Genomic DNA, 23,530 nt, shown 5'->3' with positions numbered 1-23,530 from the left:
TGGGCACATCTCCATGCAGACACCTTGATGATACTTCATGCATCCATAGCACATGCAGCGTGTTTCTTCTTGCCTTCTGCTTGCCCTCCAGAGGTTAAGTAGTGGTGTTTACACACCACTGTGAAGCAAGAGTACAAACACACCAGGCTGGAAAGGGGCTAGTAAACAGGGATTTCACTTAGGTTTTTGATGTTGTTGGCTTTTAAAAGTATAATTAGTTGAATAATTCTAGAAGCTGGGCTTCTTTCTTTGCCCTCTCATCTCCCCCTCCCCCCTCCCTCAGTCTTCCCAGTGCCCTTTTGTTCCTTTTCTTTTTCACACGTATAGTCATTCCTGTTCTTGAAGACAATGACTCTACTCTATCCCTAAAGCCTGCTCTTGATTCAGCTAGCTCTGCCTGTGCACAGAGGTTATTGCTGTCTAAGTTCAGTGCCCTGGACCTGAACCAGCGCTCCTTTCCAACAGAAGCTCAGGTGATTGCCACGTAGTCAGAGAGATTACAGCTATCCTGCCTTCCTGTGTGCTGCCAGACAAACTGGGGACCTGCGAGGAGCAGGGAGGCCTTCCGCGGAAGGTGAAGAATTGGGTCTCTGCCTGTGAGCTGAGCAGTAGTCACCGTGCTGGAAGAGCCATGCAGGGAAGCACACCTATCAGGAGCAGCCCATGAAAGAACCGACCCTTACAGTCTGCATTGAGTTGCTGTCACAGTAGTTCTGAAACATGGTACAAACCCATTCAAACACCGAGGAAAATTTCACAAGCTAAGCAGCAAGAAATTCTCACCCTGTGTGATTAAAGTGATCAGCCATTTCCTCCTCCTTTTTATTTACTTATATTTCTGACCTCTTAGCATCTCCATGAGTGGGGTCTGATAGTTTCCTTTTGCACAGCATTTTAAAAATACTTTTTCCTTTCTTTAATAGTTTCTAAAGCAAATAAAACCAAAGACAGGAAGCATCTAATTTTTTTAATAATTATTATTACTAAAGTAGTAAAGGAGCTAAAATCACCCCTCGGGCAACCACAATGAACACTTTGTGTATTCTAATTGTTTTAAATGTCTAAATATGTACATATACCTTTTTAACAAAATTAAGTTTATGATAGAATAGTTTTTTAATCAATGTACTCAGAGTAGTTTTCTGTCTTATTAAAAACTTGGGAATGATTCCGGTGGCTGCACTGGACTCCAGCGTATATGGACACGTGGACATTTTAGCATTCTGCTGCTGTTAGGAAGCCGTGGGGAGTTTTGAGTTGAAACCTCCTTCGAGTTTGCTGGGTTCAATCTCTTCTGGGTTTGTGGGTCTGAAGTCAGAATTTGGGCACTGAGGAAATGGAATCTCTTTCTCTGTGTTATGGTTTGCTTTTGCAAAGTTTGGGGCAATGTTTGTTTCCTATTCTTGTTTTTTTTTATTTGCTTTAAATTTTGTGATTGTGACATAAGTCGTTATAAAAGACTTATGTCTTTTCATAAGAGAATCAGTATAACTTTTCAATAGAGAATCAGTATAAAATAAGAAATACGCTGCCCAACATGCACCCTGATACTTCACAGCTGTGCCATTTGATATTTATCCAACTGGACAATGGGGAATGCTGAAGACTTTTTTGTTTTTAAGAGGGGGACTAACTCAATTAGATTTGTGTTTTACATGAAAGACTTGAGACATCTCAAAAAAAATGACATGAAGTTAATCTTTTTTTTTTTTACTGTGAACATTTGGTGTAACAACTGCTTTCAGATTGAAATTGCATGAATGAAATCACTGAACCAACATTTGAAGGGGAGGGTAAGCTTAAAAACCAAGTTTGTATGGTGCTACTGAATGATACGCATTAGGAGGTCATTTGTGTTTGAAGACCACCTTCCTAAGAAGCCACATTTCTGGATAACGTGTTCTGTTTGCCGTAAGAATATCACATCTGGAGACCTGCTCTTGGTGCCGTCCGCTGTTGCGCCCATGTGCGCATGTGGCGCCCTGCGCACTGAACGCCAAGTCCAGGGCCGCAGCCACCGTGATCCACGGGCACTCTCCCTGCGTTTGGATTTGCTTTTCTCCATTAGCAGTCATCTTTGTAAATGGAAGTCTAAGATGTAGTGGTGTACATATTTTTAAATGATCCATTTTGATGGGGCTCTCTTTATTGTTTCAGGTTGAATGCGCTTGGGAAGTTGATGCGTAAAATTTGCATGACTCCTCGCTCCCATCCAAATCTGCCATCGGATTCAAGCCAGCATGGCTCACACCACCGGGGTTAACGGCTGTGCATCAGGTAACTGTGTTCTGGAGCGTGTGTGTGTGTGTGTCTTTGCTCAAACTAGTCTCATTTCTCTCTTAGTACATGGATAGATAATAGCAAGTTGCCCAGATAACTAGAATTTCAAAGCATTGTTCTATTCATTAAAGTGGGGGGTTTGTTTTGTTTTGTTTTTGAATCTCTTAGAAAATTTCCTTTTATCTTTTGAGTCTTCATGTACAGAAATCAGTTAGGTAAATTATTACCTGAGTCAATTCTATTGAAGTGTTGAAAGATAAATGTAAAATCCTGAGTGCTGATGCAAGTATAATGTATACTCCCCTGGCACTTCTGTATGAGGGATTGAGGAATGAGAGAGGAAATGAGTTTGGCCGCCTAAAACCAATTCCTACTATCTCCTCCCAGGCAGTTTTGCTCGATGTTGCTACACAAAGAGAAAGGCAGTGGGGGAGAGAAGGGTGTATTCTCTAAAGTGTCTTTCTGAGACCAAAATACGGCTGAGACCATAATACGGCTGAGACAAGCCGTATTATGAACCATGACAGCTTGCATTGTGCTTCTTATTTTGGTTGTATTAGAGACCTATACAGTTTGCATATCTATTCCAATATTACTTATATGAAATTTGGGGGAAATTGCTAAAGCAAATGCAGTATGTAAACTGTGAAAAAGGTGGGGAAGCACCTCTGAAGCTAACAGCAGGGGGAAGAGACCTCTGAAGTGGGCACACCCAGCCCATGTATGGGACTTTTCTTTTAAAAAAGCAGTCTTTTTTATTATAGTTGGCACATAATATTATATTAGTTTTAGGTGTACAACACAGTGATTTGACATTTAATGTCTTAAGAGGTGCTCACCACACTCTCGAGTAACCATCTGTCACTCTGCAAATTTATCACACTCTTATCGACTGCGTTCCCCTTCGCCTTTTTCACTCTCGTCTCCACTCCCCTCCTCTCTGGCAACCATCAGTTTGTTCTTTGTTTCTATGAGTCTGTTTTTGTTTTTGTTTTTAAAAAATTCCACACATGAGTGAAATCATGTGATACTTGTCTTCCTCGGTCTGAATTACTTCACTTAGCATGATAATACCCTCTAGGTCTACCCATGTTGTTGCAAGTAGCAGGATTTCATTCTTTTTTATTGATGGATAATTTTCCATTGTATGTAAGTGGGTGTATATGTATATCATATCTTCATTATCTATTCATCTATTGATGCATACCTCAGTTGCCTCCATATCTTGGCTGTTGTAAATGTAATGAACATAGGGGTACATAGACCTGTTTGAATTAGTGTTTTCCTTTTTTTTTAGGATGAATACTCAGAAGTGGAATTGCTCAGTCATATGGTACTTCTATTTTAGTTTTTTGAGAAATCCCCATACTGTTTTCTATGGTAGCTGCTTCAGTTTCTGGTTCCATCAGCATTGCACCAGGGTTCCCTTTTCTCCACACTCTTGCTAACACTTGCTCTTTGTTGACTTTTTAATAATACCTGTTCTGACTGGCATGAGGTGGTATCCCATGATTTTTATTTATATTCTCCTGATGATTAGTGATATTGATCATCTTTCATCTGTCTATTGGCCATCTCTCTGTCTTCTTTCGAGAAATGTCTCTTCAGGTTTTCTGCCCGTTTTTTGATCCCATTGTTTATTTTTTGTTATTTAGTTGTATGAGTTCCTTGTATATTTTGGATACCAACCTCTGACCAGATAAGTCATTTGTGAGTATCTTCTCCCATCCAGCAGGGTTTGGTTTGGTTTGGTTGGTCTCCTTTGCTGTGCAGAAGCTGTCTGTGTTTTCTTCTGGGAGTTTTATGGTTTTAGGTCTTACATTCAAATCCTTAGTCTACTTAGAGCTTTGGTTTTGATACGGTATACATGTGATGAGGGAGGACCCAAAAAATGGAATTTACTTATAAAAAATTGTGTGTTTATTTTTGCATGTTTAAACTTCAGTCACCTTCAAAGTACTCTCCATTTCATACAATACACCTATTGAGATATTTTTTTCACTGCTCAAAACAGTTTTTGAACTAATCAATTTTGATGCCTTTTAGTGCTTCTGCCGTTTTTTGTTTCACCTCTTCCACATCAGCAAAACATTTCTCTTTGAGGACTTCTGTCATCCAGGGAAACAAACAAACAAAAAATCACTGGGGTAAATAGGAGGGTCACGGGTGTCATGCTGGTTTTGGTCAAAAACTGCTGAACACTCAGTGTGGTGTGGGCAGGTGCGCTCATAAGTCACCCATCGTGAAATGGGCTAATGCACTGAAAGAGTCTTCCAAAAAAATTTCACTGAAGCCAAACACAGTCCCTCACAACCCTGCCATGCTGGAACCGGTCTGCATGCACTGATACAGATGGGTTCCTAAACACTCATCTAGTGGGGGAGGCGGGTACTACAAGGGGCCTGCCCTCTAGAAGATAATTTTGGGGTTTTTGAGGGTCCCACCTCATAGGTGACTTTTTATGCCAGCAATCCCAGCTGCAAGTATCTGCTCTGGCAAGAATACGATAGTTTGCCAAAGACCAAACCCAAATAAACTCAGTTTTTTATTTCTTCCATTCTTTTGCTTGTCCTTTCTACTGCCCAACTTCTTGGGACTTTTCTAAATTCTGCTCCTGACAATACCTAACATTTAATGAACATTTACTGTGTGCTATGGTGCCCAAGGTGCTCTACCTGCATTATCATAATCTTAATCTTCACAGTGATCCTGAGATCATGCTGTTATCATCACTGCCAGCACTATGGTCCCTGTGTGGCAGCACAGAGTACTTGTTTCTCTAGTGAAATACTTGATAAGGAAGGAGACTGAAAGAAACATTGTGAAATTTCTTGAGAGTTGTGGGCGAGTTTCACTCAATCCTGTGATGCCGTGACCTCCCTTCCCTTTCCCGCCCTGTCTTCCATTCACGTGCACAGAGGAAGTGGGGCTTAGAGCTGCTGGGGCCTCAGGCCTCGCCCCTCTTGTCTCTGACAAGATCTATCTTCAAGGGTTTGTGTATCTGCCCCATTTGTCCCTAATTCCTCTTATAACTTGACTTGTTCTGGAGTGTCTCTTTTCTCTTTGTCCCTGAAGTCCAATGATCTGGCTATAACCTTTCCTCTTCACCCATATCCTACCTGTTGGGACTGGGCGCTGAGTTTGAATGCAAAGGAAAGCTCTCTAATTCGTGACTTCTGGGTTTCAGGGTATGGATCATTAATCTACACAGGTATCTGGACCAGATGAGGGAAGGCTTTTGTTATTCTCATCACCATGACCTCTATAAGCCTATAAGCAAATCTGATTAGAGGCTCAGTCATACACAATTAATGGCACACATGTGTAGATACCTAAACATAAGTGCATTATGTCTACATATACATGCAAGTATATGTACATATATATGATAGTATAGAACATGAAGTATAGATGTGTAGTATTGTCTGAAAAAAATAAACCAAGAATAACTAATAATACTGTCACCCAGAAATAGATGTTTTGCTTATTTTGCATATATTATTTAAATTTTATATATTTCACATAGCTAAGATTGTACTTATAAAATCATTTTAACTTTTTTTTAAAAGTCAACTTCAAACAATGTATAAGTGTATGCTGGTTACAAATATACTATTTCAAAAATGTAATTAGCACAGCCTTTACAGGCCCCAGATTAAGAAGGGATGAAGAGGGCTTTGGGGCAGCTAATGAATGCTGGTTATTAGTCTTTCCCATGAGGAAAAGATAAATTATTTGGGTAGTTTAGGAGTTTTAAATGTGGAGTAAATGATTTTTTTTAATTTTCCAAAGATAAACTACACTGTTAAATACACTGTTTAAAACTGTACTTCCCTAGACATGTTATGCCCAAAGGGGGCCTCCCACCCTCCCCCCTGATTCGCTGCCGCTGTGGGCTGTGCAGATGGTGAGGAGAAATCTCTGGTGAGGCTGGGGTCAGAGCGTTGGCATAAGAGGCACAAGAGGCAGTAATCATGGTTTCAGGAATAAAGTAAAAGCAAAAGTAGAGCAGCTGAAAACAACACCACCTGCCACACTGTGCCCTTGGCCGCAGACACCGTCTGAGGACGATCACCCCACGTTCACGTCCCAGTTTAGAGTTTAAATTGGGAAAGGGGCAAGTCACAAGCCTTTTATACTCTGGTTCCCCAGTGAGCCCTTTAGTTAGATCGGATGAAGGGTGCTGATTTGAAAATAAGAGCAGCTAGTTAATCCTGTGCTTTGTAAAATGTATTACAATAGATTTCAGACAGAGAGAATGCGTGAAGGTTATATACATAAGCGCCACGTACCTACCACCTAGCCCAAGAAATATACCGCACGAGTACATGGGAAATGTCGCTGAGACCCGAGCGAGCCAGGCAGTGTTCCAGAAACCGGGACAGAGCAGTGAAGCAGGCGGTGAAAGTCCCTGCCCTCAGGAGTCCTGCCTCCCGTGGAAGTTAAGGTCTCCTGTGGACAGAGTCTCCAGATAGAATAGAGGGCATGTTTGTACTTTAAAAGTATTTTTGCTTATCCAAAATTCAAATTTAACTGTTTGTCCTCTTTTTATTGGCTAACCCTGGCAACCTGCCACCTCCCGCTTCTCCCTGCACACCCTGTCAGTGCCAGTCACTTGTCAGTGTCACCTGTTTTCACCGGCTCCTTCATCTGACTTCCAAAGACTGGCACAGTTTCTGAGTAATTTAAATAAGTTTACTATGGTGTTTCTAAGAGTATCCTAACATCACTTGTTAATGTCATGAATATGACATGAATATGAGCGTCGTAAATTGATCATGTCTGTTTTCTTTTCTTGTAGCTCACAAGGCAGTAACTGGGCGTCAGGGGTTAGGCAAATGGTCACATTTCTGTGGAGTTTAGGGGATGCGGACACTCGACTCTTTCCAAGTTTCTGAATCATGTTGTAAACCGGGGGCACTGATTGATACCTCTCAAAACACTAATTAATGTTGTGAAACTTTAATTATAGCTTAGAATCTCTTGAGAAGCCAAATAATAAGTAGCTTATTTGTCAGATGAAGATAATAATATCTGTCCTATCTCCTTCACAGGATTGTTGTGAGAAAAAATAAAACAAGTGTCATAAAGAAAACACATGTTAAGATGTGAGGCGTTGGTCCGATGTCAGGGCTCATCATTGTCCTTCTCCTGCTCTCTCTGCCATGCACTCCTGACCCGATGAACACCGCACAGGTGCCATCATGCCGGGCCCTGGCAGAGATGATGGCACTGGGGCAAGAATTGTAGTACTGTCCTGAGTGTCACTGTCAAATGAAATAAATAGCAGATGAGCATTATGGAGCAACTTTCTATGCCCGCCAACACCTTCTTTATTTTCACTAATACTTGCCTTTGCTAGTTTATTGCAGTTTTTCCTTCTCTTGTTACTTCTCTTTCACAGCCTATATATACATATATATATACACACACACACACACACACATATGTGTACATATGTATATGTATGTGTACATATATAGTTATATTTTTGAGGCAGATACATAACTTACTTATTAAAGTCCTTATTGAATTGCATTAAAATGTGGTTGTCATTTTAAACTAATGTAATACATTTCATAAAACCCTTGTGACCCTAGACAGTTGTTGGCTCCAGGTTTTGTCACCATGCTGATCTTAAATGAGGTACAAAGGCCACTGACACCCCTGGTCAATCAGACAGAGCCAGAGACTCCTGGCAGAGCAGGTGGAGCGCTGCAGCACAGTGCGGCCCACTCTCGGTTGTGTAAATATTTTTTCTGGGCAAGAGCGTTTCTCAAACAGAGCTCTGAGCCCACTGCGGTGACCCTGACAGCAGGAATTGCGTGCTGTTTGTCAAGTACAAGACCAGTTTGCACTGACTGGTCTGGCTGGAACCAACCTCTGTTTTCTGAGACCATCTGTAAAGAAAGTCCCGGAGCACAGCAGAGGTGGTGTGTTCTTGGTGGTGAGTCTCAGACTTGTCATCTGCATCAGCACTAGTTCAAGGGCACAGGGTGAGCCGATTAGAAACCAGGGCTGCTTTTGTTTGTGGGTGCCTGTCATGGCCCTCCAGGGCCTCCTGATTCCGTCTGCAAAGGGATCGAGTGTGTGCTCACAGTTGTGCTTTGCATCTTCCCATAAGTGGTGTGTTCAGTGATGTGTCAGGAGAGCTGACAGGGTGGAACACAAACCTGGAAAGGCTAGAGGAGGGGTCTTTCTGATTTTCCCTGTGCCCTACTTTCCGATGACAAAAAAACTATTTGTCCAGCTCACACAGTTAATGGCTAAGCCAGAAGTTCAATATGGAGAGTCTTTTTTCTATTTAAGGCATTCTGTTGACATTAAAAATCAGAATTATGGTGTCTGCGAAGTTATGATTAAACAGATCAAGGGAAAGTATGTAATTTCAGAAAGTGTATAAAATCCAAAGTTAGAATGGTTCATAAAATGTCCTTCACGATAGGTGTTACATTGGCAGCTATTTTTCTTTGTGTACATGATTTTATAGAGACAAATTAATAAACATGCCTAGCATCTTATATGCATTTGGTATATCATACAGTTTTATCCTATTATTTGATGTTTTTTAAAATTGAATTTGATTAGATTATACATTTCAACTTTAAAAGAAATTGTTAATTTATTGAAGGCCAATTTTACAGTGAAGTTTATACATGAAATAATTGATTTTCTTATAGTGATGGTATATGAGAAGATACTTGTATTTTTTAAGTAAGAAGTAGCTAAGTTATATGTGAATTTCATAACTGTTGAAATTCCCACAAATAGGAGACTGTGGGTTATGGAGTCCTGCCTGTCTGGTTAAACAGAACCCCAGCACTCACCCAGTCCCCTCAGAGGTCCTAAAGGGTTACTGGGGCCTGGCTGTGTACAAGGCTTGGGTCTTAACCCAAGCTGTAGTCAGCTTTACCTTGAATGAGTTGTAATGAGTTAAGCGTTGGATTTCAGACAGGCGATTAGCTGTCCAGCTCAGGGGAGGAAGGATGACTTATCTTCCAGTGAGTACCAGCCTCCTGGAGTGGAGGAAGGATGGAGCATGGGTGCTGGGCAAGAAGATACCCTTCACCTGGAGACTTCTGCCCAGATGGCTTTGTGGGTGCCAACAAGAAAGAAAGACACAAAATTAAAGCTCAATACGGAAATTCGCTGTGTTAAGGACTTGAGCTGTTACTGTGGCTCTGAGACTGCACAGGGTGGCGAAGGATGGAAACAGCCCTTCCTACCAGGATTTGCATGTGCTGAGCCCTGCTCACCCACAGACTTCCCGTCGTGAGTACTGGCATTGGTTTCTGATGATGCACTTCCTCTCTTTCTTGAAGGAGTTGGGTGGGCTAGCTCAGCCCATCAAGAGTATCGCTCAATTAGCTTCCTTTTCCAGAGTTTGCCTTCTTCCTGTGTTCCAGATAATTCCAGTTTATCTCCTTTGTGGGGTTTCTGAGAAAGGTTTGTATGGGCTTGGAAAATGAGTGACTAAAGCTCTCAGTCTCTGCTTTGGAGTCCTTTCCTATTAAAAAAAACTGTTTGTTTTGGTCTGGCATGAAAAGTACTAGCCTGGTTCTCATTCACAGGAGTAGTAAATTTTTGCTCTTTTCTTGGCAACAAAATTTTAATTAAAATTACATTGAGTAGGTTTCTCTAACAAAAACCTCAAGGAAGGCCCAGTCAAGAAATCAGACTTAATAAGAGTCATACAAACACTTCTAGAAATTCTGAGTCAAAAAAAATGGATGTTTCCATTTTTCCTGTCTTGGCTTCTCTGCTGGATATTTTTGGAGTGAGCTGTAACTGATTTACTCATTCCATATGCTTTAGGAAAAGTATGCTGGTGGGTTAGAGGCTCAGCCTGGTTCTGCTTTTGGGTTGCAGTTCGTTGTGAAGCCTGAAAATGAGAAGTTCGAAACTGTGCAGCCCATTTGTGTTGGTGCATATAACCTTAGTGATCTCTCAGCTTAAAAATAAGTATGACACTATTTGGAGAATTTAAAAAAAACAACAAAAAAACAGTGACTAGATTTCTAATCCTAGCAGTTTTTGGAACAAGCCAGGGCTGAAAATTCAGATGAAATGTTATTGTATAATATTCAGAAGGCCCTTCCAAGCAACAGATAGAAAAGCAGAACTACAGACATGAGGAAGAACTAGGCCAAGGGATGAATGGTTGGATTCATATTTGTTCTCATGCTGGAAGTTAAATCTTCATGCCACTCTTACCCTGTCTTGCTGGTGACGAGCCAGATTTGAGTGGTCAGTCTGTGCCATTTCTCCCAGCTGGGTCAAAGGCTGTGGACATGGTCCCAGTATGACCATGTGAACCTTTATTTAAAGGAGCTGGTACCAGAGTAATAGTTTATGGAAGCCATTAGCTATATTCATAGTCACACTTACCAAGTTTATTTTAGGTTCTTTTTGATGATTTTATTTAATTGAAAAAGTTTATTCTCTGAGGGATCTTTATATTTTGGACATGATTTCTACTGGGTAGAATCAAGAGATGGTCATGTGATTTTCTAAATTTAGTCTCATAATGTTTGGTTTAGTTGATAAATCCCATCAGCTTTGCAAATACTTTTGTGAAAACATTGATTCAGCTTGTCCTGCCAGATTTTCCCATCCCTGCCCATTTTTCTGAGTGTTCTTCTCTCTCGAATTGAATGTGCATTTGCGCCAACACATTTTTAGTGTTTCTGTCCAGTAAGCACATTTAAGAGTCTCCTGGAAGATAAAAAGGGAGAATATTCCCAGAATTCAATATAAACCAGGGAGACAAATGTTATATTTCTAATAATTTGTAATCCATCTGCTTAATATCTTTAAAACCTAGTCATGTGCATCAACTCTTACACTTTGATAACTAAAACCCAAAGAAGCTCACTCTGTCTGCTCTCAGTGCCCCCCTCATCTGATTCCACGCGCCCACCAGGTACACGGCTCCTTTATTTCCTTTTCCCCAGCATAGATTGAGTGGCTGGGATGCTTTATTCACATCAGGAACACACCAGGGAAATGTTTTTTGAGGCAGCCCGTTTGGTGTGTTCCCCTCCAGCCAGAGGACAAAGGCTGATTTGTCTTCTGCTGACCTGGTAGAGGAGGCAGAATACCTGCCGGCTTATGCAGCCTGCACCCGCACCGGGGCTCCACCTCTTCCAGGAGTGAATCAGACCAGATGATGCACTGGTTTTTACAGCACACCGGGGTGGAGACCTGGAAGTCTCTAGGCCAGGAGGGGAGGAGGGAATGGTTTGCATGTCAGACCATTCCAGCAATACAGCCTACAGGAAAAAATTGCAAAACACCGAAGTCCTGTGCCACCAGATTTTTCCATTAGCACTACGCTTTCCGCAGCTTCCAAGTCTGTTCCAGGGACGGCTGTTTGGCCATGTGAGGGGAAAGTCACATCACATCACAGGCTCTGTCAGCTTGTCCCGTAAGGAGTCCCAGAAGGCCCCGGGCACTTTCTTCTACCCTCTCCGGCATCTCTCTCTCTCTCTCTCTCTTTCTCTCTCTCTCTCTCTCACACACACACACACACACACACACACACACACAAGCAAGCTGTGGATTCTCTGAGAGGGGTGCACGGACGATCTGTGGGCACTGGAAATCAGCTGCTGGGCCTGACACTATCTCAGGATACTGATTTTCAGTGAAGAAACCTAAGACCAGAAAATCTTCAGAAAGGTAAAGGGGGCTTAGAGCCGGGGGCTTTCCTCTGGGGTATTATTCTTTAGTGTTCTGTCCTCTGGACACTTGGCTGATGAAAAAAAGTAACCATTCCAAATAGTGGTGAATTTAAATCAGGGTGTCGTTTTGGGGACTCCCAGAAGGAATGACTCAAAACTCAGTAGAAATACTTGAATTCAGCCAGTTCATTCATTCAGTAGCTCACTTTTAAATGATTGCACAGACATGTATTTGGCAGAAAGGCAGTTGTTTTCCTCTTTTGTGTAGTGGACCGACTCTCAGGTCCTGTGACAGTTGGTCTTTCTTTGCCTTCTTCTCACTGCTCTGTGGTTTTGTTTGTTAAGAGTGGCTAGCAAGGTTAAGGGTCACTCAGCTTTCTATACTTTTGTTATTTTTTTCTTTCTCTCCAAACATTTTATCTCTCACTAACTTTAATCTCTGTTCCCTTAATTCTGAGCTGTTGTTTTTGGCCCTATTTTGATAGAATTTGGAGTTTATCTCTGGTTTTTCAATCCTGATGCTTGCAGAAATCAGGATGGGCCTTCCTAGCTCTCTGTGATAGCAAGACACTAGCTCTGTCCAAAGAGTTATGAAAGAAGTGGGGCCTTCCGTTCCACCCCCATTCCCCAGCTGCTGTTCTCCACCCCACTCTGCCATGTTCTCCTCTTAGTGGCTTTGTTCAAAGCACTGCTCCCTTCATCTGGATGTCTTTCCCATATCTATTAATATAAGCCCTTCTTATCCTTCAGGTCCTGCTTCCTCTCTTGACCGCTTCTAACAAGTGTCACCACTCCTCTTCATTATTCCTAGAGAGCTTTGTGTATGTTGTTAAATATTTGCCATCACTTGCTTTTAGTTAAGAGTTGTAGTTGTGTGGCTCACTAATGCATAAGCTTTAGGTCTAAGGAGGCAAGACTGCATGTCATCTTCACGTTGGTATGCCCATTGTGGCTTGCTTAGCACTCAGCACAGAGGAAACGTGCTCAGTGTTCAACAGTGCAGCACACCGACTCGGCGCTGGCACGGCACTGGGCACCCACGTTTAGTACAGAGCACGCCACGGGCACAGTGCCTGCTTGAGGGTCTGAGGGATGGAGTGAGCCCTACCAGCTGCCAGTTTTATACTGTTATGCCCTTTGGAGCTTTCGCCCAGCCTGCTCTCCTGGATATTTTTTCTGAAGAAACAGGTGGCTTCCACTTTGTCACACACACTTGCTTCCTTCCTCCTCTTACCTCTGACTAAGTGGAAGTTATAGTATTTGCTTTCTCTCCATCACATGCTCCACGTAGGCTCAACATGATACTGTCTGTTAAATGCTTTGGGTTTCAGGGAGAGGTGCCCAGATACAGTGTGGTTGTCCAGGGAGGGTATTATCACAGGCCATTTGGAAAGTTCTTTCTAGCTCCCATGGCCTCTTTCTTTTTTCTGTGCCTCTTAGCCATGCAACCAGAGAGAGGGGAGGTGGAACTCTGGCTGGTGCCTTTGGTCCCAGGCCTATTATCTAGTCTGGTTTGGTGGGTGGTTGAAGCTGTGGGTGAGAGACCGAGTTGGTGACATCCCAGATGAAAGTGTGGCCAGTCGGTCTGGTCTACCTTCCTTCCTTCTCTCCCACAGTTTTCTTGGGACCATCTCTGCAGACTGAACACCCCTCTTAGATGGGAGGAAGCTGTGCTTATCACTCACTGTTTACAGCTTTGTAGTCTTTGTAGTAATCTGATTTAAACTTTTATTTCCCTTATTTGGCTTTGCACTCCAACTTATTTTGTCATTTGGCTTTTGAAATGTTGACTTCAAATCTCAAGTGAAAACATACTGTATGATGATGGTCTCTTGTTTAAATTTGATAAAAATTATAATCCTGGGGCAACCCTTGCTTTCTTTTGAAAAGAAAGATGAATGTATGCAAATCCATTGTGACTCCAATATTAAGGCTTAAATATGTTGGGGGAAATGCACTTTGTTTAGTAAGGTATAATGAAGACAGGGTTTTTTTCTGGCCTTTTAAGATAGCCCCATCACCCTTAGCATCCTCTCCGGAATTTCACCTTCCTGAACAGAATCGCACGCCTCCACTGGGGCCCACACCCTCCTCATGTTGACTGTGGCCTCTCCTTGGGAAAAACCCTAAGCATTAAGTTTTAGGAGTGGATTCTTCTAAGCCAGTCATGCACAGGAGAAGTCCTTTTTCAACACCCAACATTGTACACACCTAACAGGACAAGAAAGAGCTGGGAGCCCTTGCTGGACCTGCCCCTGTAATCCCCTGCAAGTCCCGTCAGCCCCTTGGGCTGTGATGGATGTGGGTGGAGAGGCAGGTGGTGACATGGCAGGAACTGCACCCACTTTCCTTTCTCCCTGTGGTCACCTTGGACGCCCAGCTTTTGGTGCCACACCCCATGGCAAGTCTGAGAAGAGATGAGAAGGTAGCATGATAAGGCATTTGAATTTCATAGGGGTTGGGGAGAAGTCTCAAATACAGCAGGAGTAACACAGGCCCTCTTTAAAAGTGGTAATAGAGCATCCTGCTTTCAATCTGTTCCTTTTTGTGATGAATATGCACAGGTAGGGGGTTTGCGCTTTAAGTTCACCTGTGAAAGAAATGGTGGTAGGGATCCTGGGCTGTTGCTTTGGTTTTTGCCTTTGTCTTTATTTTTTAAATGAGACATCTTAGTAGTAAAAGAACCAAATTTAAAACATAAGAGATTAAGTTAATATGCACCAGAATTAAAATTATTTCTCTGATTTGTGTTAGTTTATTCCAGCAAGGACTCTTGGAATTTAAAATGAAAAGAAGTTGGTCACTTAGAAAGCGGGGAAAGGAAAGGGCCAGAAACAGGACTGAAATCAGATCCCAAATGAGTGTCCTGAAGTCCTTGCTGGGTGGGTGCCCCCTGAGGTGCCCCACTGCAGCCTGGGGGTGTGTTTGGTTTGACCATCTTGAAGCTTTGTTTTATTTTGAATTAATTGCCAAAAATTCTTAAAATAGGTACTTTCATGTGCAAATACCAATTTCTTCAGCTTCTCCTTCTCTTTCTTAAATATTTTATTGTTTATGCCTTCAGCTTTTCTAGAAAAGTCCAAGATCTATCACGTCACTGGGTGTGTATTTCTGTCGGGCCACAGCCCACCAGAGAGGACAAATCCTCTGGCCTCCCCCAGCCCCCTCCAGACTCCCTCTTTTCAGGTACTGGCCTGGACTCCAAAGGTGTTTGAACTTGTGACCCAGACCCTGAAGATATTTGATTTGCCTAAAGGGCTGCCCCAGGTTTGGCTCTCAGCTTCCTTGAAGCCTAAAGGAAGAACACATTTTGAGTTGCAGATTTTGCTTGTTTTCAAGCCCAGGTTCTCACCCCAGCCTGTGGCCTAGACTCATTTGGAGAGCTTCTAAAACTGCTGATGCCTCTGGCCCCACTCCAGGAGATTCTGACTCACTTGGGTGGGTATTGGGGGAGGGGGTGACTCAGCATTTTTAGAAGCAGGCCCAGGCGGTGGGATTTTGTGGCAGGGTTGGGATTTTGTGACATTAAGCTGCTTGCCCTGGGAGGTTCCAGCCTTGGCACCTTTACCTTGAACAGCAAAGGTGATGTTAGTCCCCTCACCCCTCTGGGCCAGTGTCCTGCTTCCGCTGTTAAATGTAGACCTGGGCTCAGGGTCCTTGACATTTTCATACAGCTCTTTAAAAGAAAACACTCAAAGTTAAAGTGACTGAATGGGTCCTGGGCTTTAGTTGAGATGGAAAAGACATTCCTGTAAGTGTGGAGAGGTATAAGGTGTGTGCACAAATCGGAACAGAGGGAAAATCAAGCTGCTCAGAGAGCCTAGATGGAAAAAGTGGCTGGGAGGATATGAGGTGACTTCAGACAAAACTGGTGTTTTAGCTGGTCCTTGCAAACTGGAAGACTTTTGTCTGAGAAGGCTTGATATGGGGTGTACATCAGAAGGGAAAGGAATGGTACAAGCAAAAGCACTGAAACAGTATGCTCTTGCTCTTCCCCACCCTTCAGGAATATCCGCTCCCTCCCCCTTCCCCAGCTTTCTTTGCCTTCTAAGAGCTACAGGAAAGAATGTGCCCAGCATGTGGCTTTTCAGTGCAATGTGGTGTCAGTATAGCAGTAGAGTAGGCGGTAGCAGCAGAGTAGCAGTATGGATGTCATGAGCTGCAGCTGTGAACTGTCAGTAATCATCCCTACCTCAGGGTTGTTGTGAAGAGTAAATGAGTGCATGTATATAAGGATGCACTTGGAACAGTGCGGTTCAGAAGAACTATGCACATTGAATGGTGGAGAGAGATGGGGGCAAGGAGGCTGTTGCAAGACTGGTAGTCTGGGTACATTTGTGCTGTGTCTCGGAGACTGAGTAGGGTGTTAAAAATCAAGGAGAGGGCCCTGACTGGTGTGGCTCAGTTGGTTGGAGCATTGTCCCCTTACTGAAAAGTTGCAGTTTCAATTCCCGGTCAGGGCACATACCTAGGTTGCAGGTTGGATCCCCCATCTGGGGCTTGTATAGTCTTGGCACATATGGGAGGCAACCAATCAATGCTTCCCTCTCACATCAATGTTTCTCTCTCTAGAAGCAATGGGAAAACGTGTTTGGGTGAGGATTTAAAAAAAAAAGAAAGGAAGAAATCAAGATGGGGAGGAGGAAGGCAAATTCTGGACATGTCAGGATATATGCATCCTAAGATGTCCAGAATGTAATTCATTGTTACAGTTACTACGCCATTTAACTCAGACCCTCTGGAGAAAAAGTCCCGAGCAGTAGTCCTGTTAAGTAAGCATCAAGGAAGAAGGGGGTCAGATGTGCTCAATTGCAATCTCAGAACTCCACAGCCACTGTCCAGCAGAGGGCCGCCAGTGTACTCAGCCAGCCTGGGAACACAAGTCTTTTGTCCCCAGTCCATTGCCCTTCTCACTGGGAGTCACCGTTCTGCCAGCTCTCCATCTGGCAGAAGAAAAACCTTGGGTTCGTCTTCATCCTCCTTGACCGCATTTGGCTTCTTGTGTACATCCAGAAATTAGGAGACAGTAAAGGCAGACAGGTGTGTCTTTCTCCTTACAGTGGGAACCTTAGTGACTAACAGTTTCCAGGCATAAGGAGCTCCTATTTTTAATTCTCCTCCCTTTCCAGCCTTTGTCATCCCCTCCATAAAAGGCCTAGACATTTATTGGCACACAATGACTTTCTCTGCTAGACCTCTTCTTCACAGACACATGCATACAAGATAGTTACCTTCAACTCCTTTATAGGATTAAGCTCTATTCTTAACAGAACACAGTATAATATAAAATAAAAACTTAGCAGGATTTTTCTTTGCAGGATTAAGAAACATGACAGTCTCATGCTTCCCTCAGTTTAATTCTTAAAAACAAGTCTTTTGATATTAATACCTAGCATGGAGTATAATAATGTAACTAAATAATACCAGAATTTCCCCAAAAGTAGAGAGGAGCAAATTTCTTTGTTAAAAGTAAGAGATAAAACAAGCCCAAAGGAATTTTAAGGATGATGGATGTTTTCTGCAACTGGATTATGGTGTCAGATGCACAGCTTTACTAAAATTCATCAAACTGTACACTTTAAATGGGTGAATTTTATGATATGTAAATATCTCACCTGGCTGGTGTGGCTCAGTGGATTGAGCATCGGCCTGCAAACCTAGGGTTGCTGGTTCGATTCCCAGTCAGGGCACACGCCTGGGTTGTAGTCTGGGTCCCCAGTAGGGGGCATGAAAGAAGCAACCATGCATTGATATTTCTCTCCCCCTCTCTCCCTCCTTTCCCCTCTGTCTAAAAATAAATAAATAAAATCTGTTTTTAAACCTCAGTAACGTTTTTAAGTCTCTTCCAAAAGATAAAAATAGGCCTAACTCAAATCTATTCTCTAATGTTGATGTTATTGGGTAAAATAATTTGGAATTCTTCGGACCCTATCTTTCAAAGATCTGACTCTTTGTTCTTAGTTTGTTATTTCCCTTGGAATCAGTTTATTTATTTGGTGTAAAACAAACCTAAATGAGTCCCACAACATCTTTAAAAAGTTTCACACAGAAAAATGTCTGTCCCAAAGATAATACCTTAAGGTATCCGGCCACCAGATGTCTGCTGGGAGAATGGAATGAGGAGATAAATGCAGTGACATGGGGTGGGGGGAGGGTGCAGACACTGAAACCAGCCAGTCACACTAGGCAAATGCAGTGGATTTTTGTAAACTTTGTCCCTCTCTGCATAGCTGTCCCCTGTTTTGAACTTTACAAAGCCAGCCATTTAGAGTCATCCCTAATCTTTGTTAATCTCTGCTTTATTGTTTGGAACTGGCTTTGCTTGTTTGTCCTGTAGAGAAAGTTAAGTAAATCTTGTTCCTCTAGATTCACATTTACCCAGTGATTTTAGGCATAGGTGATGAACGATTTAAAAGAAACTTTTCTTTTTCTTCGTCTTTCTTACTTTTTTTTAAGGTGCTGAACTAAAATCATCAGAGGGACATACCATTCTTACTAACTTTTTTTACACAGAAACACAAATGTGCTCAAAGGTATTATCACCCTAAAACAGAATGCATTTATTTGGGAACTAATTCTGTCTTAGAAAGTCACATGACCTAATTTGGATAAAATGTGTAAGGGAATATTTTTAAAAAGAGAGAGAGAGAAAGAGAGAGAGAGAGAGAGAGAAGTTTGGGTCTGTGGTTTACAAATGGGAGTGTTCTTAGCCTTCAAATTGCACACTGCATGAAATAAGAATACACTAAAAAACACCAAGAAAAGGAACCACTCGCCTTCAGCCCAGCCTGGGTTCAGCACAACACTGAATCATTTCCTTCATAAGAGGGCTGCCGAGTTAGAGTTCAAATTATAACAGTGAGCCTTTCTCAGCCCTGGAGGGTTTGGGGGGAGGGAATAAGTCAGTGGGAAGAATAAGGAAACATTTGCTACCTTTCTAAGTCTTCCTAGAATTAGCAGGTTTACAGCTGCATTTCTAGGTTTGCGTTTCTTGTAGTGTAATTGGAAAAGCCAGAGGGGGGCATGAGAGAAGTCTGTCTTTACCTCTTGTTTTTTAAGATCCTCACTAGCAGATTCATTCCTCGGTAGTTTTTGCTGTCTCACTGACGCTGAGAGTCCTGGGATTAAACCCCGTGGCCAGCGGGCTGCTCGTTGGTCAGGAAATTCCAAATGGGTATAAATAAATTCTCAGCAGCAGCTCCTGGGCTCTTTGCCTGCTCGTGTGTGTAGTCCCTTTAATGCCGAGGGAAGTGTGCCTGAGACTGGGCTTCCTGCTTGCTGAAAATCACAGTTATTTTGTTTCTGGGTGGGTAAGTAAGAAAGCCCCAAAGAAGAAAAATAGAGGATAGTGTGACGTTCCAGGTGGGGGTTGGTAAAACATAAACTAAAGCTCTGCATGTTATATAAAATATTGGCTTTTATTGCGAGTTGGAAAGGATAATTCAGTGCTTGATTTTCGGTTCAGTGAAAATTTCAGCTTTAGCTGTGGCTTCAACATAGAGACATCATTGTTATAGGAGTTGTACATACACACCAAGATTTGAGTTTTTGAGTTTGTGGTTTAGTTAAATTCCAGAATTTCCTTTTTTGATGCTAAATCCATTTTCGGTCATTTGTTTTCAGCTCAGTTTTTCTAATGAGGGACTGCTCAGTGTGCCTGAAAGCTGGTTTCTTTTTCTTAAATAAACACTACAAAGCAAAATAAGGGCTGCGAATCATAAAATTACTTCAGCCTCCCTCCACACCCCCCACAAACTTTTTTCTGTTGCATTAGAAAAGCCCTTCCTGTCCCAAAGTCCCATTTACGCTTCTCCTCAGCTTTTCACAAAACTGCCCTTTGAACTGGCACATTTTCCTATTTATGCTCAGAGCAGCATGTTATTTTTGAAGAAAATTTGGAGAACATCATTTAGTTCCTGAGCTAGTTCTCTGAAGTACATGCATGAAAACGTAGGCTATATTTCAGCAATAATTTTTAAAATTAGGCAGTGGGCATGGGAGAGCAGCTCTGCCTCAGCCGGTGAGGGGCGAGTACTGAAGAGTCTGTGGCATCATGGCCATTTCAGACATACTTTGGGTACAGAGTCACTGCATCCTGTGGCTGACACCGAACACTGGAGAAGAGGGCCATTGTGTGAACTTCAGGTCCTCCGTAAGGTCAGGGGTCTCCTTAATACACTGCACCCTTTATTGAAGGCATAGCCCCTTCCATTCCCAGGAACAATAACCCTTTCCACTGTCTTCCTTCTCGACTGCTCACCTGCAGCTTGCTTCTGGACTCTTGAGACACGGCCAGGGTAGAACTGATGATACAGCAAAGGGGAGCTGCACTTGGGGATTGTGAGGTGGTGCCAGTTGTAATGGCGCAACCGGAAAGGTGCTGCCAAATGACATGGGAAGAGGGCAAGGCCACGGGCTCTGCCCACCTGAACATCTGGCCTGACAGCTTCTGCAATTAACTTCCTTCTTCACTTGCTCACAGAGCATGCAATGTTATGAAATTTGGGGTAACATATAGATAGGCCAAGGGTCAGAGTCTGGAAGCAGCCTTTAGAAATCACTGAGTCCCACTAACCCCCTCATTTCACACATACAAACCTTGCTGCTGCGTCAAGCAATTCCAGATCCCTACAGCTCATTGCGAATGTATGAACTAGGACATAGTTATAGCTCCTGCTCTTGTGTTATGAAAAGAATTATACCTCCCCCCAATTTGGGCGAGCCATTCTGAGTGACTGCACGGGAAGGTGTTTGGTGCATCTGAAGTGTGCATCTCTGCACAGTGTGTCAAGAGTTCTTTACTCTAGTGACTTTGGCAGAGGTACATGAATGAAGTTGTTCAGCGTAACCAGTGTGTACCTTTGTCCTCTTATTGTGAGAACGAGATATTTTAACTTGGCCATAATATACTTTTAAAGGTTGGAAGATGTTTGGCTACGTTTGCTTTGTTTTATTTTACCTCCTTCCTCTGCATAATGGATGCTGGTGGAGGGCTCCCTCAGCACCTAACCGGCACCAGCACCCCTCTGTCTCTGAGCCCTGGGGTGTACGCAGGTGCACAGGCACGTTCTCCTGCTGGGCCCAGCCAGCATCTCCCTCAACCATTCTGGGAATCAGAAACCATTTCAGACCTCATGATTTCAGCAAACTAAAACCCACGAGGTGGGAAGCAGGGGCCGGGCAAGGTGGAGGAAAGGAGCTCTGGATCCTGTCTGGGATGCCAGGGCTGTATGTTTGATCAAACCACAGAGGATGCTCCAATAATGGGAGACAGTAGGCATCGTTCTCAGAGGTCCACAGCCACACTGTGAATCAGGTCATTATTTTTCCAAATCGGGGTAGAATCTCTGTTGCCAGCAGCTGGAAAGTAGCAATGCCAGGATTCAAACTCAGGCAGTGCGGCCCTAGAGTGCCTGATTTTAAACATTACATCTGTTTCTCCACCATACTTATTAATTGGTACATGGGGTTTTTCATTTAAAAAAATACCAGATACGCTGCATGCCAAGCACCATGCTATGCACTGAGGGATAGAAAAAAATATGACTTGGTTCCTGCCCCCCAAGATACCTATAGTCTGTTAGGGGAAGGCAGTCCTGTGCCTACTAACTATGTAGCACATGTCAGTAAGTATAGGCCATGTTTTAGGAATGCAGAGGGAAGAAGGGGACCAGTTCTTCCCAGGACAGGGCGGTCGGAGGTAAGTGAAGACTTTACAAAGGTTGGGATATTTGGGTTGGGCCCTTACAGCTGATACAGCTAATTCTGACAGATGGAATAGGCAAGGGAAGGGCATGTGTGTGCTGGTAGAGGAAACAGAATGGGCAAAGGCAGATAGGCTTGAAAGTTCCTCCCATGGGTTGAGGTTCAGGGTGGGGAGGAAACTGGGAAGTGCTGGATTGTGGCTAAATTGTTTAAGACTTTTAATGCCACAGAAAGGATCTGTTAGACTTCATTCTCTCTCTAATGGGCACCTGTCTCATCAGCCTGCAAGATTAACAATTGAAAAGCGCTACAAGTTTCCAGGGCTACCTCAAACAAATGTAAAGTTCCTCAAAGAATATGTCATAGAGGAGAGCAGAGACATCAGCCCCTGTTTTAAAAATGAAAAAACTGCTTTATTTACGTGTGAGCAACAGTTGTACATTAGCAGAGACACCAAGGACACCGGTGAAGGGGGTCTATATTACAGGGTGGGGCAAAGTAGGCTTATAGTTGTTCATATGTATGTATACACACACGTAACGATTAAAAGTGTTAATTTGTTGTTCAGACTACCCAGATTGGAACAGTGCGAGCTCCAGAGAGAGTTTCTCAGCCACATGGACACCAGACACGGTCTTTCAATAGCCAACATGATGTGCACTGACATATATTGATATGTGTATGTGTGTATTATATGTGTATATGTACATACAGACACACACACACACACATAAGTGGGCAAAAATAGGTTAAATCACCAGCAATCATCACCTTAAAGATAAATCATAATGAAATAAGAATAAGAAATAATACTATAGTTAATAAATAACCAAGAATAAACTCTGTTTCGTGACTTACAACTATAAACCTACCTTTGCCCACCCCTGTATGTATGTATGTATGTATGTATGTGTGTGTGTGTTTGTATAAAATTTGTTTTGAAATAATTTGAAACAATTTAGAGGAAGTTTGTGAAGGAACTCTCACACCTTCACCCAGATTCGGATTCCCCAGTGGTTAAGTTTGCCACATCGGCTCTGTCGTTTCTGCGTCTGTGTGTGCGTACGTGCGTGTGCGATGCAACTGTCCTGTCACTTTAATCTCCTCCTGTGTGTGGGGAACAGTTCTCGGCCTCCGCCATCCCATCCTGCAGTGTCTCAGGCAGCACCCATCAACGTTTCCAGACTTAGGACGTGCCTTCCAGGCAGGAACACCACAGAAATGCTGCTGGGCTCTTCTCAGAGCATGACCTCAGGGGCACGTGATGTTAGCTTGGATCATCTGGTCCAGGTGGTTATCTGTCAGCTCTCTGCACCGTGGAGTCACCCTGTTTCCCTTTGTGATAGACAAGGGAGGTATTCTGAGGCCACACCAATATCCTCTTCCTAAATAGGAAGTCTCTCCCCACTAGCCTCAGCGTCCACTGACGGTTCCTGCATGAATCAGCCACTGTTATGATGGTCGTTAAACGGTGGTTTTTCTCTCCATAATTCCTTTATTTATTAACTGGCAGGCACACTACTGTGTCTGTTTTCTATAACATTATAGATTCAAGATACCTACTTTACTCACTGGATTGTAATCTGTTACTATCATCAATCATATTAGGTCGATGCTCAGATTATCCCAGATTTGAACAGTGAGAGCCTCAAAGAGAGTTTCTGAGCCAACTAGACTCCTGGTGTTTTGTTTTTTTTTTTTTTTTAAGATTTATTTCTTTATAGAGAAAGGAGAAGGGAAGGAGAAAGAGACAAAGAGAAGCATCAATGTGTGGTTGCCTCTCGCATACCCCCTACTGGGGACCTGGCCTACAACCCAGACATGTGTCCTGACTGGGAATCAAACCAGCGGCCCTTTGGTTT

The 23,530-nt window shown here is 42.9% G+C and overlaps 1 protein-coding gene across 9 annotated transcripts in view; it reads left to right on the top strand.

Annotated features, from left to right (window-relative positions):
- The window catches only part of KANK1 (KN motif and ankyrin repeat domains 1), a 190,414-nt gene that overhangs the window by 129,049 nt on the left and 37,835 nt on the right, over positions 1-23,530 (top strand). For 4 of the 9 annotated variants that reach the window (XM_036021715.1, XM_036021714.1, XM_036021716.1 and 1 more), the window contains one exon: positions 2,158-2,277. In XM_036021715.1, coding sequence (XP_035877608.1) covers positions 2,241-2,277 — 37 coding nt within the window. In that variant the 5' untranslated portion in view covers positions 2,158-2,240. Of the gene's footprint in view, positions 1-2,157; positions 2,278-7,996; positions 8,228-9,455; positions 9,553-23,530 lie in introns of those variants that run through there. The other 5 variants (XM_036021712.1, XM_036021713.1, XM_036021710.1 and 2 more) reach the window with 5 other exon arrangements.

This window comes from Phyllostomus discolor, chromosome 3 (assembly GCF_004126475.2).
Source record: "Phyllostomus discolor isolate MPI-MPIP mPhyDis1 chromosome 3, mPhyDis1.pri.v3, whole genome shotgun sequence".
NCBI lineage: Eukaryota > Metazoa > Chordata > Mammalia > Chiroptera > Phyllostomidae > Phyllostomus > Phyllostomus discolor.
The sequence above is the reverse complement of the archived record's forward strand: the minus strand, read 5'-3'. Positions and strand labels throughout refer to the sequence as shown.